This window comes from Lynx rufus, unplaced genomic scaffold, assembly GCF_022079265.1.
Source record: "Lynx rufus isolate CCGP_SWC_20201006 ecotype Redwood Valley unplaced genomic scaffold, mLynRuf1.p SCAF_8, whole genome shotgun sequence".
Taxonomy (NCBI): Eukaryota; Metazoa; Chordata; class Mammalia; order Carnivora; family Felidae; genus Lynx; species Lynx rufus.
Window position 1 is genome coordinate 45,586,210 of NW_025814896.1, and position 15,637 is coordinate 45,601,846.

At 37.9% G+C, this 15,637-nt stretch overlaps 1 protein-coding gene across 2 annotated transcripts in view; it reads right to left on the reverse strand.

The window, feature by feature from the left end:
* The window catches only part of RALGAPA2 (Ral GTPase activating protein catalytic subunit alpha 2), a 329,438-nt gene that overhangs the window by 167,144 nt on the left and 146,657 nt on the right, over positions 1 to 15,637 (reverse strand). For both annotated transcript variants that reach the window (XM_047068562.1, XM_047068561.1), the window contains exons 21-23: positions 9,284 to 9,477; positions 8,329 to 8,427; positions 7,935 to 8,090 (exon numbers count right to left, since the gene is read on the reverse strand). In XM_047068562.1, coding sequence (XP_046924518.1) covers positions 7,935 to 8,090; positions 8,329 to 8,427; positions 9,284 to 9,477 — 449 coding nt within the window. The remainder of the gene's footprint in view (positions 1 to 7,934; positions 8,091 to 8,328; positions 8,428 to 9,283; positions 9,478 to 15,637) is intronic.

A 15,637-nucleotide genomic window follows, 5' to 3' on the forward strand; every position in this document is an offset into this window, starting at 1 on the left:
AAATGTGCCTGGAAATCTTTCCAACACATTTCTATTTCCTAACACCTACCTCAGTGTATTCTCCATACACCTGTTTCACCTGACCTTGTGCTGCAGTGCCCATGACAAAGAGAGGGGTCCCATCCTACCTTGCCCCCACTTTTTCTCAATTCATCTTCTTGCCTTTCTGAATTAATTTTTGCTTTGAGATATAATGGGAATAGTGCCAGCAGGCTCTATCTTCTCAGGTACTTGCCTCTCAGCACTATATCCAACCTGTCTGAAATACTTTCTCTCTCTCTCTCTCTCTCTCTCTCTCTCTCTCTCTCTCACACACACACACACACACACAGAACTATACACATTACATATATATGCACATATAAATAAATAAATTTATTCACACAAACGCCATCTGTTTCTTAGTCCTTCTGAGGCCCTCATTACCTTGCCTTTGGCTACTACAGCAATTCCCTTTCTGTGTTTGTTGCCATCACTCCTTCCTGATTATAATCCATCCCACATAACCACTATGGTTTAGGCTTCTTAAAATGCTTTTTTGGCAATGTTGAGTTTTGTGCTTCAAAACATTCAATGGCTCCCCATACCTATGGGATGAAAATGATGCTGAATCAAGGTTCCCTACAGGGCTGCCTAGATTTATGTCCATACATTATTTCCAAGCACATATCTGGCACTAAATACAAACCACTATGGTCACTGTTCCTTGAACATGGCTTGAGAAGGTCTGTACCTCTGACATGCAAAATTCCATCCTGCTTCTCATCCTACAGTTTGAATCCTATCCATCCCTGAAAAGTCTGCTCAAAACGATTCCACCTCCTCTGTGAGCTGCTTTCGAACCAATTCGGCTACAAGGGTATTCAACCCAGTTCAATTCTTATAATGTGTGTTCCACTTATTTGGCTCTTGCACAAGCTGAATGATCCCGTACCTACTCACTTACGTGTATCAGACTGCTGTCTACACCCTCAGAACCTGACTAGGTAGTTACAATGGTGAGAAAAAATACTCAACATGTAAAGATTATCGAACCTTTTGCTATCTTCAGGAAAAAACAATGTGACCCTAATAACAAAATGCCTAAAAATAGATCAGAGGATCCAAGAATGCTCAATAGGAGAGGGCCTGAGAGGTCCTCTAGTCCAACTCATTCATTGGCCTCGTGTGCTCAGGCAAGGGCCCCATGGCCAGTGGGAGATAATGCTGAGTCTATCTCCCAGGTCTGTCATCTCCCAATATGTGGTCTGTCATCCATAAAAGTCAAATGTTGAATATATTTTGAAGCTACCTTATATCATTATGTCTTGGAAGATACATTTCCCTGTTCTTAAAAACCTTAGGAATAAGGTCTGGGATTAGTCCTGTTTCTATTCACTGTACACTCTATAGTTTTAAAACATTGTTTTCCAATGAAACTTTTAAGTTAGCCTTCTAGAGTTCCTCCTCTGATATACATCAAGGTTACCATTTAATCCCCTAAACATCAGTTAGACCTTTAAATTTATAAATATGCAGTTTATCTTGGTAGCACTGACTCCAAATATCAAGAATTTAAACCTTGGTAAGAATCACTTGCTGTAGAGAATAAGTGCCTTAGAGGTTTATTAGAATTACTTCCTTGGATATGAGATAAACAAGGTTCCTAATTTGCCATCTTAATTCTGCAACTTTTCCTGAAATTGAACACTCATTTATGTTTAGCTTTAAATATATTTATAAATGTATATGTATCCAACACACGGTTCTAGTTATAAGTCTAACTTTTCAGCAAAGAATAACTCTTTGTCTGAGAAAAGGTGATGCAATTATTACATATCACTGCATGATACAGGCTGTCTGGGGTTATTAAAAGAGTCAGGTATGGCCAATTTACAAGTATCACCCCTGCACCTTGCTTTCATAGCTCACTGCTGAGTCTTATGCTCATTGAGGGGCCCCTTGGGATCTTTTTACAAACGACTGTTTATTATTATATTATTCCATCATATACCTCAGGAGAGGAGGTTGTAACATCCGTTAAGAAAATCAGGAGCTATTTTGACTTCTAAGAACATTACTCCATATACGATGTTTAAAATTATGTTTTCTTTAGCACTGGTATGGCAAAAGGTTCAGTAAAACATAAAGTTAAATAAAAGCAAAAGGTTCCTGAAACAAGTGAAATATTCTTGGCTACAAAACAAATGGCTAAAATTAAGGGAGGGCAAAAAGAAATGCTACAAGTGCATTTAGTGACTGAAATATGAACAGTTTTGATCACGTATCACCAGCACCCAGCATGGTAGCATGCAGAGCGCTCCCTGCCTGAGCCACGTTCTTACTTGCAAACAACAGAATCCACTCGGCTGAGATGAGGACAAAGGGTATTTATATCAGGGCACTGGATGGCTTACAGAGTTTCTAGAAGTGCCAGGGAACCCAGCATGAATGCTTCATGTCCAGGAACAAGGTGGTGAGCAGAAACGTCCAGCTATACCACAGAGCAGTTCCAGTAGAGCTGCTGTCTGCCCTTGACGCCATGACACAGGTGCCTGAGCAGAACCCCCGTGACAGCTGCCGCTCACCACTCCCTATGCATACTTTCCAGAACCACCATGTAGGTGCCCCTGTTGGACAGGACCATAGTGGGTGTCAACCCAGCCACAGGAGCTGGGGACATGCAGAGTTCAGCTTTTTAGTTCCCATCATACAGATGGCACACTGGGCAGGGTGAGGAGTGGGTAGAAAGTGAGCCAGTGGCCAATGATTCTGAATCCCAAGAGGGTTAAATCAACATTTTACTTATTAGGTCTGACCCACAGCAAGGGGAGAGGGTATTTCTCCATCTGTTCTGAAATTCCACAATGCCTAATTATATCTTTTAGTCAAACGAGTATGTTCAAAAGTGAGAAAATACACAGGGAAAGAAAAATATTAACATTTTACGATAACAGAGTATGTTCTTTTCCTCATACTCTTCAGTGTCATTACAAGGGCTCATGTTTACCGAGGGCTGTTTTGTCCAGGCTCTGAATTGAGTACATTATATATTTTAGCTCCACAAAGTCTTCAAATAACCCTTATGGTAAGCACCACAATTACCTGCATTTTACATATAAGGGGAGAAAGGCATAGTGAAGTCAAATGACAAGGTATAGCCAAAGCTGGAGCTCAGACAGGTTGTCTTGAAGACCATGCTCTTAACTATTATACTATATCATACTATATTACACTAAATCATGACTTTATCCTGTTACAATTCAAATTTGTCACTAGATGGTTACCTCAGGGCTGAACAATACACATTTTTCCACCTCAGGCCCCATGCTTTTTTGTGCATTACAAAGTAGGCTAATACAAAATTATAGATGGAAATGACAAAGACCTATATTTCCCAAAATTTCTATATGCAAATTTGCAATAATTTTACATTAATGTAGGCTTTGCACTTAAAAGAGAATTTAACTTTGATGTGTAACAAATTACATTAAGACATTAAATCTGTAAGTCATTGTTAAAAAATAGTTTGCTTATTTTAAGCAAAGAAAACGTTCCAGTCTTTGATATATGTTCTTAGAAACATGAAAATAAAATTCCTTTCCTCAACTGTCCCTTTCCATTTTACACATATTGATCTTTCCATATGTTTTAAATAACGATGAAATTAATAGGAACTGTTTTTAATAAATCTAAATCATAGCTCTTTTCATGTCCAAATATTTTGGGGAAGACTGAGGTGAAAAAGCCGCTGAGGCTTTAGGAAAAACTAAGAACAACGAGGAACAGCTTTAGAAGAGCAGTTGAAAGATGGTGAGGAGCTGGGGAGGCAGCTGTGGAAACCTATCTCGGGTTGGAGGTGGGAGGGCGCTCTAGTCAGGAGGAGTCTGAGGTGGGGGGACCAAGGCTGGAGCCCAGGTAGAACAAGACAGAAGGAGGAAGGAACAGAACAAACAACTGTCTGACAGGCCTGTTAGCTGTGAATCAATGGGGAAGACATACCCTGTGGAATAAACCACGCCTTTCCTGTGAATTCTAACAGCCTTTTTAGTGTGTGGCATTGGGCAAAAGTTCTTGATATTTTTTTGAACCTTTGTTATTTAAACAGTGTGTTATGATATTTATCTAACTGAATTGCAGAGACAAACCAGTGGGAAAACATCACGCAGGTGCCAGCACAGAGTCTGGCACGGTGGGAGTCGGGGAAATAAAGACCCTCTACCCTCACCAGCCAACCAGATACAAAGGAGCTGGGCAGAAGGAAGCCAAGTGGAAGACCCTTCACAGGAAGGCTGGGCAGTCAGTCCCACAAGTCACCCCAAATTTTATTCATGATGTATAGTTATTTTGAAAGTCCTTACAATCCAAATTATTTTCTTTCTAAACCAGTAACAGGATCAATTTTTTTTAATTCAGAGTGGAGGAAAAGTACAGTTATTTCAAAGCATTTTTTCAATCATACTAATAAAACTATATGATTTTTCAATCATACTAATAAACTAATAAACTCAGACTACACATGAACTTGGGAAAATACTACTTGATAAGGTCACTGTTTTAGCTATTAAATTATTAAGTTAATAGACTAGCTAAAACTGGTCCAAACAAAAACGTTGGTTTGGAATGTGATGCATTTTGGCTGTTCAAAATGTATTACTATTGATATTTTAAATACAGAAATGACTATATTTGTTTTCAAAATGAATTGGCCACCATATTAAATGTAACCACGGTTTTATACGATTGTATCATAGAACACAGTCTGTGAGACATCTATTTTACAAATAGGTTTTTAAAATTTTTTTTTAACATTTATTTATTGTTGAGAGACAGAGTGTGAGCAGGGAAAGGGCAGAGAGAGGGGGAGACATAGAATCTGAAGCAAGTTCCAAGCTCTGGGATGTCAGCACAGAGACTGATATGGGGCTCAAACTCATGAACTGTGAGATCATGACCTGAGCTGAAGTCAGACGCTTAACTGACTGAGCCACCCAAGTGCCCCACAAATAGGTTTCTTTAATTAAAAAAAAAGTTTTCAATTACTGTAAGGACCCATAGGTCTGGAAATAAAAGATTTTTAACATCTTAGAGCTTATTTCCACTTCAACACTTTTTTAGTCACTGCTGACATAATTTTGATACTCTCATATTTAGGGAAGCATTTGTAAAATGACTATGCCACACAATCATGCTCCCAGGGCCATGGGCCTTGGGGCCATTTCAAAGGCCAGTGGTGGAGGGTGAGCCACACAGTGAGTTATGCAGGCAAGTGTGCCACCCAGAGGTGAAAGGAGGAAATTCATCTTGGATTTTTTTCTAAGATAAAACTAATAAATGTTAGAACATTTTAAATTATTTGCTATTACTTACCTTACTAAGAAATAAGGAAGATTTTTATAAGGTTCTTTCTGCAGGAACAAAGTCTTTTAGCACCGGGCTAGTGACTTTTTGAGAACTCTCATAAGAAGGAAATGGTACTAGTCACAGGTGCACAGTTCACAGATTAAAAAACTGAATTTAACTGTATTCTCTACAGTAAGTGCTTTCTTGTTTTTTTATAATTAATGTAATATGTGTTTCCAGAAGAACATATAAGTTCTGGAACAACCACCATGATCCATTTAGGCATGTGGACCAAAAGTTAAACTAATTATCAGAGACATTTCTTACTTAAATGAGAAAAGTTTCTTTCATTAGAAGGTTTTCTGTGCAATTTTCTTCTGGAAAAGGAACAAGGTTTACTTACAGTAAGTAATTCTTTTGGCAGACAGTCAGGGCTTCTCAAGTATATACTAATAATTGTTAAGGTTGCAGAATACAGCCACTTCTATTAAGCACACACAAAAATTCAAGCCTCTAATGGCTAGACAATAGGCTGATTATAAAACAGAGATTTATGATATCCCTGTTTTGTCTTACAAGTCTGGATGTTGGGATCACTTTTAGTAACAGACCAACATTTAAGACTTATGTATTTTACAATGAACCACAAAAAAATCAAACTCAACTGAAAACATGACATATATTAAAATGGGAAAATGATTTTAAGTATAAAATATGAAAACTCCCTTTTCTTCCCTGTAAAATCATATTTTTTAAATAATATTTTGAGTTCTCAAAGTCTTATTTCTTCTCACTTGATCGTTTCATTTCCACTCTGATAGACTTTAAAATAGAAAGATGATCCTAAATTTATATCCATTTATGTTACTTTCTAGAAAACTCATTCCAGGAATACCCCAGTGTTGGCTGCTGACTTCTAATTTGTTTTTATTAATTGAGAAAATTCTACAGTTGATTGTTATTTCCAAGTAAATTTTTCTCCCTGCAAAATCTTAGCAAAATACTGCTTTACAGTACTGTGTTAACTAAGCTTTTGTCTCTTCTGTCACTGAGGGATCTCGTCATGATCCGTGAGAGTTAATTCTCTTCCTTTTTTATATACCTCAATCTTCCACCCACCTGAAGCTACGTCATTCTGTGAAAGACGCTTCCATCTGCAATGATGGCTACAGATATCTGAGCACAGGACACAAACGGCTCTACTTTTGCACCTCTATTTCTGCGTTTATTTAGGAAATCAATGAGACCGTGGGTGCAAGTCCAGCCTATTATATAGGGATATCCTCCATGCATTGTTGGAACTAGGGCAGATACGACAAAGACAACCCAGTAGACCAGTACAGTTACTGCTTCAGATAAAAGCTCAATGATGAAAGCTCCAGGGTGTTATCAGGGATATATTTCGAGAGTTTTAAATAGGGCTAAAGGGTCGAGAAGCTTCAAGAAACGCGTTCTGAAGCAACAAGGAAAAACTGGCTACTCAGGAGACTGACCTCTTAACACATACCCTAAGTTTATCATCAAGGTCTGTGTGACTCTATTATACTTTCAAAGAATAAAACAGAAACACAAAGGATGACTGCTTATAGCTCACGAGTGATTCAAGTTCAGTGATGAGTAGCTACAATTTCAAGGGTAAGTGCTGAAACATTCTCTATACCTCTTATTGCTCAAGAAGACCTAGTGATAACATTCAATGCTTTGAAATTGCTTAAATCTCTCCTCTTCCAGTATCCTGCTCCCAGTGCCATCATCTTACTGCTCATCATTTTTAAGTTCTATATTCGTTTGACCACTTCCTAATTAATCTGTCTCCAGGCCCAACCTCCCACTCTACACTACCACTGTTACATTTTCAAATCCATTCGGATTCCAGAATAATCCTTGGAAGGAGTCCAGAATAATCTCTGTGAAGTACAAACCAGTCATATCACTCTCTTGCTTGACATTCAGGCAGAGAACCAGGACTCTGGGTGTTCCTGCTCCCCTCCTTGCCCTCTGCCCATGGGCAGGGGTAGGGAGGCGTGGGACTAGCCATATCCTTCCTACCCTGCACATCCAGGATCTACCAGAAGGGGCTGTCACTACTGACTCCTCTGACCTTTCTGTTTCAACTTAACCCACCAATCATATTCCTTTGGGAGAAATGAGAATGACTCCTCATCAAGAAATGTCAGGACCCCTAATTTACGCATGAGGTCTTTCACAAAAATATCCTAACTACTAAAATAATAGTTTTCAAACATTTTTAAATGATCACAATGATTTTGTTCAAATAATATCTAATGCAGAACCCCAACAAAAAGTGGCTGAAACAGCATTTTTGAATTTGACAACATAAGCTGAAGCTAAATCATGAAGCACTATGTAAGCCACAGAATAAAGTTCAAATTTGGTTGGCGTAATGCAAAGTCAGTGGAGAGAAGAAACAGGAATGTGACAGAATCTGATTTATGTTTTTGAAAGACCAATGTGGTTGTTGTGTAGAAGAGCTGAAACTACTGAAAATTTCAACATGTTTGATGTCTTTTCATGCACCCTAATTTAACCTGCAAAAAGCGATATGTACTTTCCACTTGGTGGGCTACAGTGATAAGGGAGTCACAGAATACCTGATCCTCACTGGTTAATCCCAGGTGCATCACAAGGTAAAAATGCACTAGGAAGTCCCTGTTTGGCAGAACGTCCTGGCGTCTGGTCATCATGGCGCAGATCAGTCTGTAGGCTTGCAGTTTGCCTTCCTTATATTCGTTTGGCAATGTCGTCGCCTGCCAAGGAGATGAGGTTTAAAGATTTAATCAGCTCCAGATGCAGAGCATTTTGACATTTCATTTACTTCTTAGTATTCCATAAGAGTTGTTTATGAAGACGAAGGATGCAGTTAGTGGCTTTAGTAAGATTCAGCTTGTCTTCAAAACGTGCAGTCTTGGCCAATTACATTTTTTAAACTCAATTTCAGAAAGGAAGAGGAAATTGCAATAAAGGAATAAACACATATCCACTTGCCTTAAATAACCATGATGCAAACATTCTGAGTGGTGGGATCAGCACCGGTGGAGACGGAGAAGACTGGTTATCCAGGCTTATTGCCAGATTATCCCGTATCTAATTCACAAAGAGGAGAATTTTAGGAAAGGCCACACATAGTTTATCGCAATGATATTTCAATATTGTGTTCCATGGCCAAATAGCTACTTCTCATTAAATTTCTACATGTTGAGTGAAAACCTACAATATGTACAAGTTTTTCTTCTACCATGAGATCTACTGCCATTTTAAATTATGTGTCTCACTTACTGTACATGGTTTTAGATTTAATACAAAACTAGGGCTTTGTTTTCCCTTGAGTGTTAATGCCTCAAAACATCCTCAACTCCAAATGATAAGGAATGGCCTAATAAGTTATACTGTATAAATATGAATCACATTTTCTAAAAACAAGAACAAAATCCAAAAAACTTAATAACCTGGGGAAAGCATAGATTATAATCAAAACCCAGAATGAAAACTGTATGTACTCTAAGATTCTACTTTTGTAAAAAATATGTTTATCCACAGAAATAAAACTATATATTTATACTGGTTATCTCTGTGGAACGGTGATGTAAATATTCTTATTCATACTTTTCTACATTTTTTAAATCCTGTACAATAAAACTGGTATCACTTTTATCAAGAAAATAACAAAAACTACTCAATACCCTACCCCTTAATATCTTACAGTAATATTCTACATACATATGCATTAAATGAAATAGCTCTTCTGCATTTATGAAATGACTAAACTACAAGTTATTTATTATTTATTCTGTGACAATCAAACAACTTTGTCTAAACACCGAATATATGTTCCAGATTACATTCAGTAGTTGACTGCCAACAGGGCTTTGATGTTAAATCAATGATAAATGATAAATCAATTTTCCCCTCTTAGAACAAAAAGGAATGTGGCAGGACGTACCTTTGCTAGCTTGTACCAGAGTTCATAGAGATGGCCAAAAACTTTGGCATGAATCTTGGGGGACTGGATATTATTCACATCCCCGAGGATTCCCAGGACTCTTCGCCATAACACAGCGGCAGAGTCTGGGTGCCAACCGGTAAGGTTCCCTCCAGCAATTATACTGCAGTCATCTGCAAGGCACTCACTGCTATCTATGGAGGAAAACATGTCTGTAAACACAATCTTGATTTCATCATTACAGCCCTTTCTCTTCAGTGCAAATCACTGATGCTTGACAATTTACGTATTCAGGGTAAAATAATTAAAGATTAAAAGTGTGCAATGGCTGATGATTCCAAAGGATGGAAAAGCAGAATCAGTAAAGAAAGGTCAAGTGACTTTTCATTCTTCAAACTAAAAGGGCAACAACCTAGAGATGAGAAAAAAGCTCCTGGAGATCCTGTGAAAGGTTTTATACAGCAGAGGAGGGGAAGGAGGAGAACCCTGAGCAGGATTGGTAGGGAACAGGGCCATGAAAAGTAGGTAGCGAGGGACAGCCTCAATGCTGGGGTGATATTTGTAGTGGCTGTTATTAACTCAGGCTTATTGGGGTATAATTTGTTTACAATAAATTTTACCCTTTTTAGACTCAAGGAGTTTTAAGGAGTGTATACAACCATGTAACTGTCACCAAAAACTGCCATGAAAATTAAGATATGGAACAGCCTCATCACTCCAAAAGTTCCCTTTTATAGTGAGTCCCCTCCCCTTATTCTTTGCCCCTCGCAAGCACTGCTGTTTTCTTTTCCTAGAGTTTTGCCCTTTCTAGAATGTCATATAAATCCTACAGTATAATAATAGTGTGAGTGGGTGGTGTGGGTAGCGGTGTGGATGCCGTCACCTAGCTTAATGCATGTGAGATTCATCCATTTGGGGGCTTCTAATTGCAGGTTAATCTTCCATTTTATGAATATACCATAGTTTGTTCATCCATTCACCTATTGAAGGATATTTGGATAGTTTCCTCCTGTTTTCAATGATTATAATAAAGCTACCATAAACATTTGTGTATAAGTGTTTGTGTGAATGTATGTTTATAGTCTATTTTGTAAGACCAGAATCACAAAATGGCAGACAGTATTTCTTTGCTTATTTCTTCCTTTTAGTGGGCCATATCTCCTAGTGGTGCTTGAGAAAGGGGCATGTCCCTATAGATCTCTAAGTGTTTGTTCCCTGACTTGTAGTCCATAGTTTGGTTGGGTATAGAATTCTGTGATAGAAATGATTTGCTTCAATTTCTTTTACTTTCATTTGTTATTAAATTTTTTTAATGTTTATTTATTTTAGAGAGAGAGAGAGCAAGAGGGGAGGGGCAGAGAGAGAGGGAGACACAGAATCTGAAGCGGGCTCCAAGTTCTGAGCTGTCAGCACAGAGCCCAATGTGGGGCCCAAACCCACAGACCATGAGATCATGACCTGAGCTGAAGTTGGTTGCCCAACTGACTGAGCTACCCAGGTGCCACTCCTTTGTGATTTTAAAGTCAGCAAGCAGTATTCTGAGGCTTGAAATTATTTTATGGAAAGTTATTAAGTTGGCAAAATTTGTATCCTCTTTGTACCTAGTGTTCTGAAGCCTCCTGGTGTCACCTGGTCTATTTTCAGCCACTGTGTTTGCCAATTCATTAGGTCCTTTTGACTACAATATCCAGGTATTGTATTGACTTCCACTGATTTGATTTTATTTCTGCTGCCATATTTCTATTTTATTTTATTTTTAATTTAGAGCAAGAGCAGGGGAGAGGGGTAGAAGGAGAGAGAGGGAAAATCTTAAGCAGGCTACATTATCAGCATGGAGCCTCACATGGGGCTTGATCCCATGACTCTCAGATCATGACCTGGGCCGAAATCAAGAGTCAGATGCTCAACCAACTGAGCCACCCAGGTGCCCCTCTGTTCATATTTTCAATATCCAAAAGATCTTTCTTGTTTTCAGTCTATTTTTATACTCTTGGTCCTTCTTTCATGGATACAGTATATTCTTACCTCATGAAGATATTAATAGCTTTTTAAAATTTTATTTCTTCCCAGGCTCTTTTTTTTAAAACTCTAAGGTGAAAAAAATTTATAGTGTTATATTAATATGTTTTAAGTGTACAATATAATGATTTCAAGAATTCTATACATTACTCAGTGTTCATTAAGATAAGTGTACTCTTAATCTGTTTGGGGGGGATGGGTTAAATAGACTTTTTTCAGACTCCTTTTAAGATCTTCTCCATTCTACTTCATCCCATATTCTTTTTTTCTAATAATTTTTTTAAGTTTATTCATTTTTGAGAGAGACAGAGCATGAGCAGGGGAGGGGCAGAGAGAGAGAGAGAGAGAGGGAGAGAGAGAGAGAGAGAGGGAGACACAGAATGCAACGCAGGCTCCAGGCTCTGAGCTGTCACCACAGAGCCTGACGCGGGGCTTGAGCTAACGAACTGTGAGATCATGACCTGAGCCAAAGTCGGACACTCAACCGAAGGAGCCATCCAGGCGCCCCTACTTCATCCCATATTCTTATATTTGTCTTGTGTTTTCATATTAGATATCTTTTTCAAATGGTTGGGGATCCTTGGCTATCTGCTCATATTTAAGAATGGTCCACAAAAAGCTGAATGGAAGCATAGTGCACAGGCATTATCTTTGGAGAGTTTCACCATGTTCTCAGAAAACCTCAGACATACATTTTCTTTGTGGCTTTTATTCCTAGAACCCAAATTCTAGGAAAAAGACTCTCTACTGCTCAGAGAGTATGCAAATTATTCCTCAGTTCCTTTGTTTTCAAGACAGCACCTCTACACTTAGCTGTTTATTGGTGACTCCAGGCGAGAAACCTCCCAATTTATTTGCTTCTTCTTCTGGGATGAAGTTCTAACTACTTCTTAAATAGACTTCCAAACAGTCTGCCTGTTTTTAGCCCCACCATTACCTCCTACTTCTATATCTACCTCATATGGACAATTTTTTAACCCTTTTAGGAAATCTACAATAACTGCAGTCAGCTTGCTTCGTGGCTCTCCCCAGTACCAACACAGGATTCAGTGCCCTCAGGTCTGCTGATGCCTTGGCCATGTGTCATCTGTTACAACTTTTAAAAGTTGGTTACTACTGCCTTTTTTCCTGCCGTCCCTGTCCTTGTGGATTTATGTCTAACTTAACATTAGACAAATGTCTAATTTGACATCCCCCATTGCTCACACCTTATGTAAGTATGGTACATCTACTATAATTAATAGACCAATATTGAAACATTATTATATCAAGTCCATACTTTATTTAGACCTCTTTGGTTTTTAACCTAATGTCTTTTATTAATTTTTATGTTCCCAGATTCCATGCAGGATACCACATTACATTTAATTGTCATGTTTCTTTCACCTTCTCTTGGCCATGTCCTTGTTTTTGATGACCTTAACTGTTTTGAGGAGAACTGATCAGGTATTTAGTAGAATGTTTTTCAGTTGGGATTTGTCTGCTGTCTTTCTCATGATAGACCTTCCTTTTGCATCATTGTTATTATTTGCTTTTGCATTTCTGAAGTGAACTTCTCTTAGCTCTGATGTATGTATGATCTTTTCCTAATATTCTTGGATTTCATTTGCTAATGCTTTTTTTAGGATTTTTGTTTACAAAAATTTAAGTTTATTTTGAGAGAAACAGTGCAAGTGGGGGAGGGGCAGAGAGAGGGAGAGAGAGAGAGAGAGAGAGAGAGAGAGAGAGAATGAATCCCAGGCAAGCTCCATGCTGCCAGTACAGAGCCTGACTCGGAGCTCAAACTCATGAAGCTGTGAGATCATGACCTGAGCCAAAACCAAGAGTCAAATGCTTAACCAACTGAGCCACCCAGGTACCCCATAGGATTTTCATTTATATGCTTTTAACTGAGACAGACTCTAACTTTCCTTTTTCAATACTCATTTTGTCTGGTTTTACTGTCAAGGTGTCACAAGGTAAATAACAATTTTGGGAGCTTTTTTTTCTTTCTAATCTCTGCAACAGGAAAAGATAGCTTCTCTTTTAGTTGAAGCTTCAGTAAAACTGGGAATTGTCCTTTATTTTTATAAATCTATTCAAATTAACCTACTGTATTATTTTTTAAAGCTTACATTGTTTTTGTAGTTCTGTTCCTTTTTACCCTCATTATTTTTTCCTCAATTAATCCTGCCTACTTGTCTATTTTATTACTGCTTTTGAAGAGTTGTTTTTGATCATCTTCACTGCTTTCTAGTATATATGTGCATTCTCTTAACTTTCTTAGTTCATTTTTATTAACTTCTATATACTATTCTGCCATTTTTTTCCTAATTTTTTTAATAGAACACATAGATCAATAATTTTCTTTTTTTGTCTTTTGAGAGAGAGAGAGAGAGAGAGAGAGAGAGAAAACACATGAGGAGGGGAGGGGCAGAGAGAGAGAGGGAGAGAATCCTAAGGAGGCTCCATCCTGTCAGTGTTTGATTCCACAAACCTATGAGATCATGACCTGAGCCAAAATCAAGAGTCAGACACTTAACTGACTGAGCCACTCAGGCACCCCAACAATTTTCTCTTCTAATATACACACCTAAGGCCATATATTTTCCTTCATATAACTCTTCAGTTACAATCTAGACATTGTGGTATGTAACTTTCACTGTAGTTCTGTTTGAGGTATTTTCTAATTCACAGTTTCTTTTGGACTTAATTTATTTGGGGTGCAGTTTTTAGTCTCTTAATTTTGTTCTTTATTTCATCATATTCACAGGATGTGGTATAGTTTCAAAGTATGGACATGTGTTGAGACTTAATGATCTAATTGGTCAATTTCTGTAAATGTTCCATGTGCTTTTAAAAATCACACGTATTTTGAAGTTCAAAGTTTTTTATATATATCCATTCAATCAGGATAAATTGTATTGTGTACATCTTCTCTATTCCAATATTTTTCTGCTTGACTGATCAATTAATAAGAACTCACATTAAAATTTCCCACTATGATTATGGTTTTATTAGTAGTTCCTTGTAATTCTGTCAAATTTTGCTTCATATATCTGGAGGCTATGAAGTTCATATAAATTCAGAGCTATTGTCAGAGCTATGAAGTTCATATAAATTCAGAGCTACTGTCACTGATAAGTGATTTCTGCTTTAAAGTTTATGTAACTGACATATATTTAGTTTAGCTCAGTGATCTTTCTTCCCAGCTACCAATGTATGTACTTACTTACGGTCTTCCTGAACACAATTAGGGTTACCTCTGGTAAACATCATATGGCTCGGCTTTAGTTCTTCAATGTAAACGAGATTTCTGATTCCATGAGTTTCTGATTTCAACTGCAAGTTTATATGGTTTATATTTATTGTAGTTGCTGATTTGATTCTATTTCTAATATCTTACTTTCAGCTTCCTGTTGAAGTTGCTTTTGCTTTGCTTCTTCTTCTTCTTCTTTTTTTTTTTTTTTTTTTTTTTTTTAAGTTTTCTTGTTTGTTTAAGCAATCTCTACACCCGGTGTGGGGCTGGAACTCACAACCCTGAGATAAGAGTCAGCCAGGAGTCCTGCTTTGCTTTGCTTTTGAACCTTTGGAGGGAGTTTTAAGAGCTGTGTCTTGCCTCCACCACTAATCCTCTTTTTCTATTGTCTTATTACACTTTTCATTAACATAATCATCCCCAAGTTCTACTGCTTACCCCACACAAATGAAGACAGACTGATTTCTAGGCAATTAACCCCCCACTGGGTGTCATTTTGAGTATATATGTTGCTGGTGTTTTAAGGCCTAATCAAAGAAATGGAAGTACAATATATGGATGTGAGGAACTCAAGTAGAGAAATGACAAGCTGGCCAAAAGGAGCAAGGAGGAGTGAAACTGACAAGGAGCCGGGGCAGATCTAAGAACAGTTCTGTATCCTTCCAACACTACACCCATGACAGCTGCTGAGAGCTTATTATATTAGCTATGGAACGATCCCAAGACACTGAAACAAAGGATTTAATAATGATGGCACATAGTGTCATGCAAGGGCCTTCCAAAACACAGAAGCACTGTTCCTTCTTAAAGAAAAACATATCTGTATTTCTTACAGAGGAATCATATAATCAGTTAAAGAGAGACATTGTAATGAGCAGATATAGTCCAAGCTGGAATTCCTACATACTATACCTGAAAGAAAGCAGAGATAGCAAAAGCCTAATGACAGACCTTCTAGGTTCTCGAATGTTTACAAAACCTCAGAAGAGACACTCACCTTCCTAATGTTTAATCAGTAAAATAAGTACATCTGTCAGTCTGAGAAGTTATGTTGAAGGCTTAATGAGTACTTACAAATCAATATAAGCCCCCAAGTG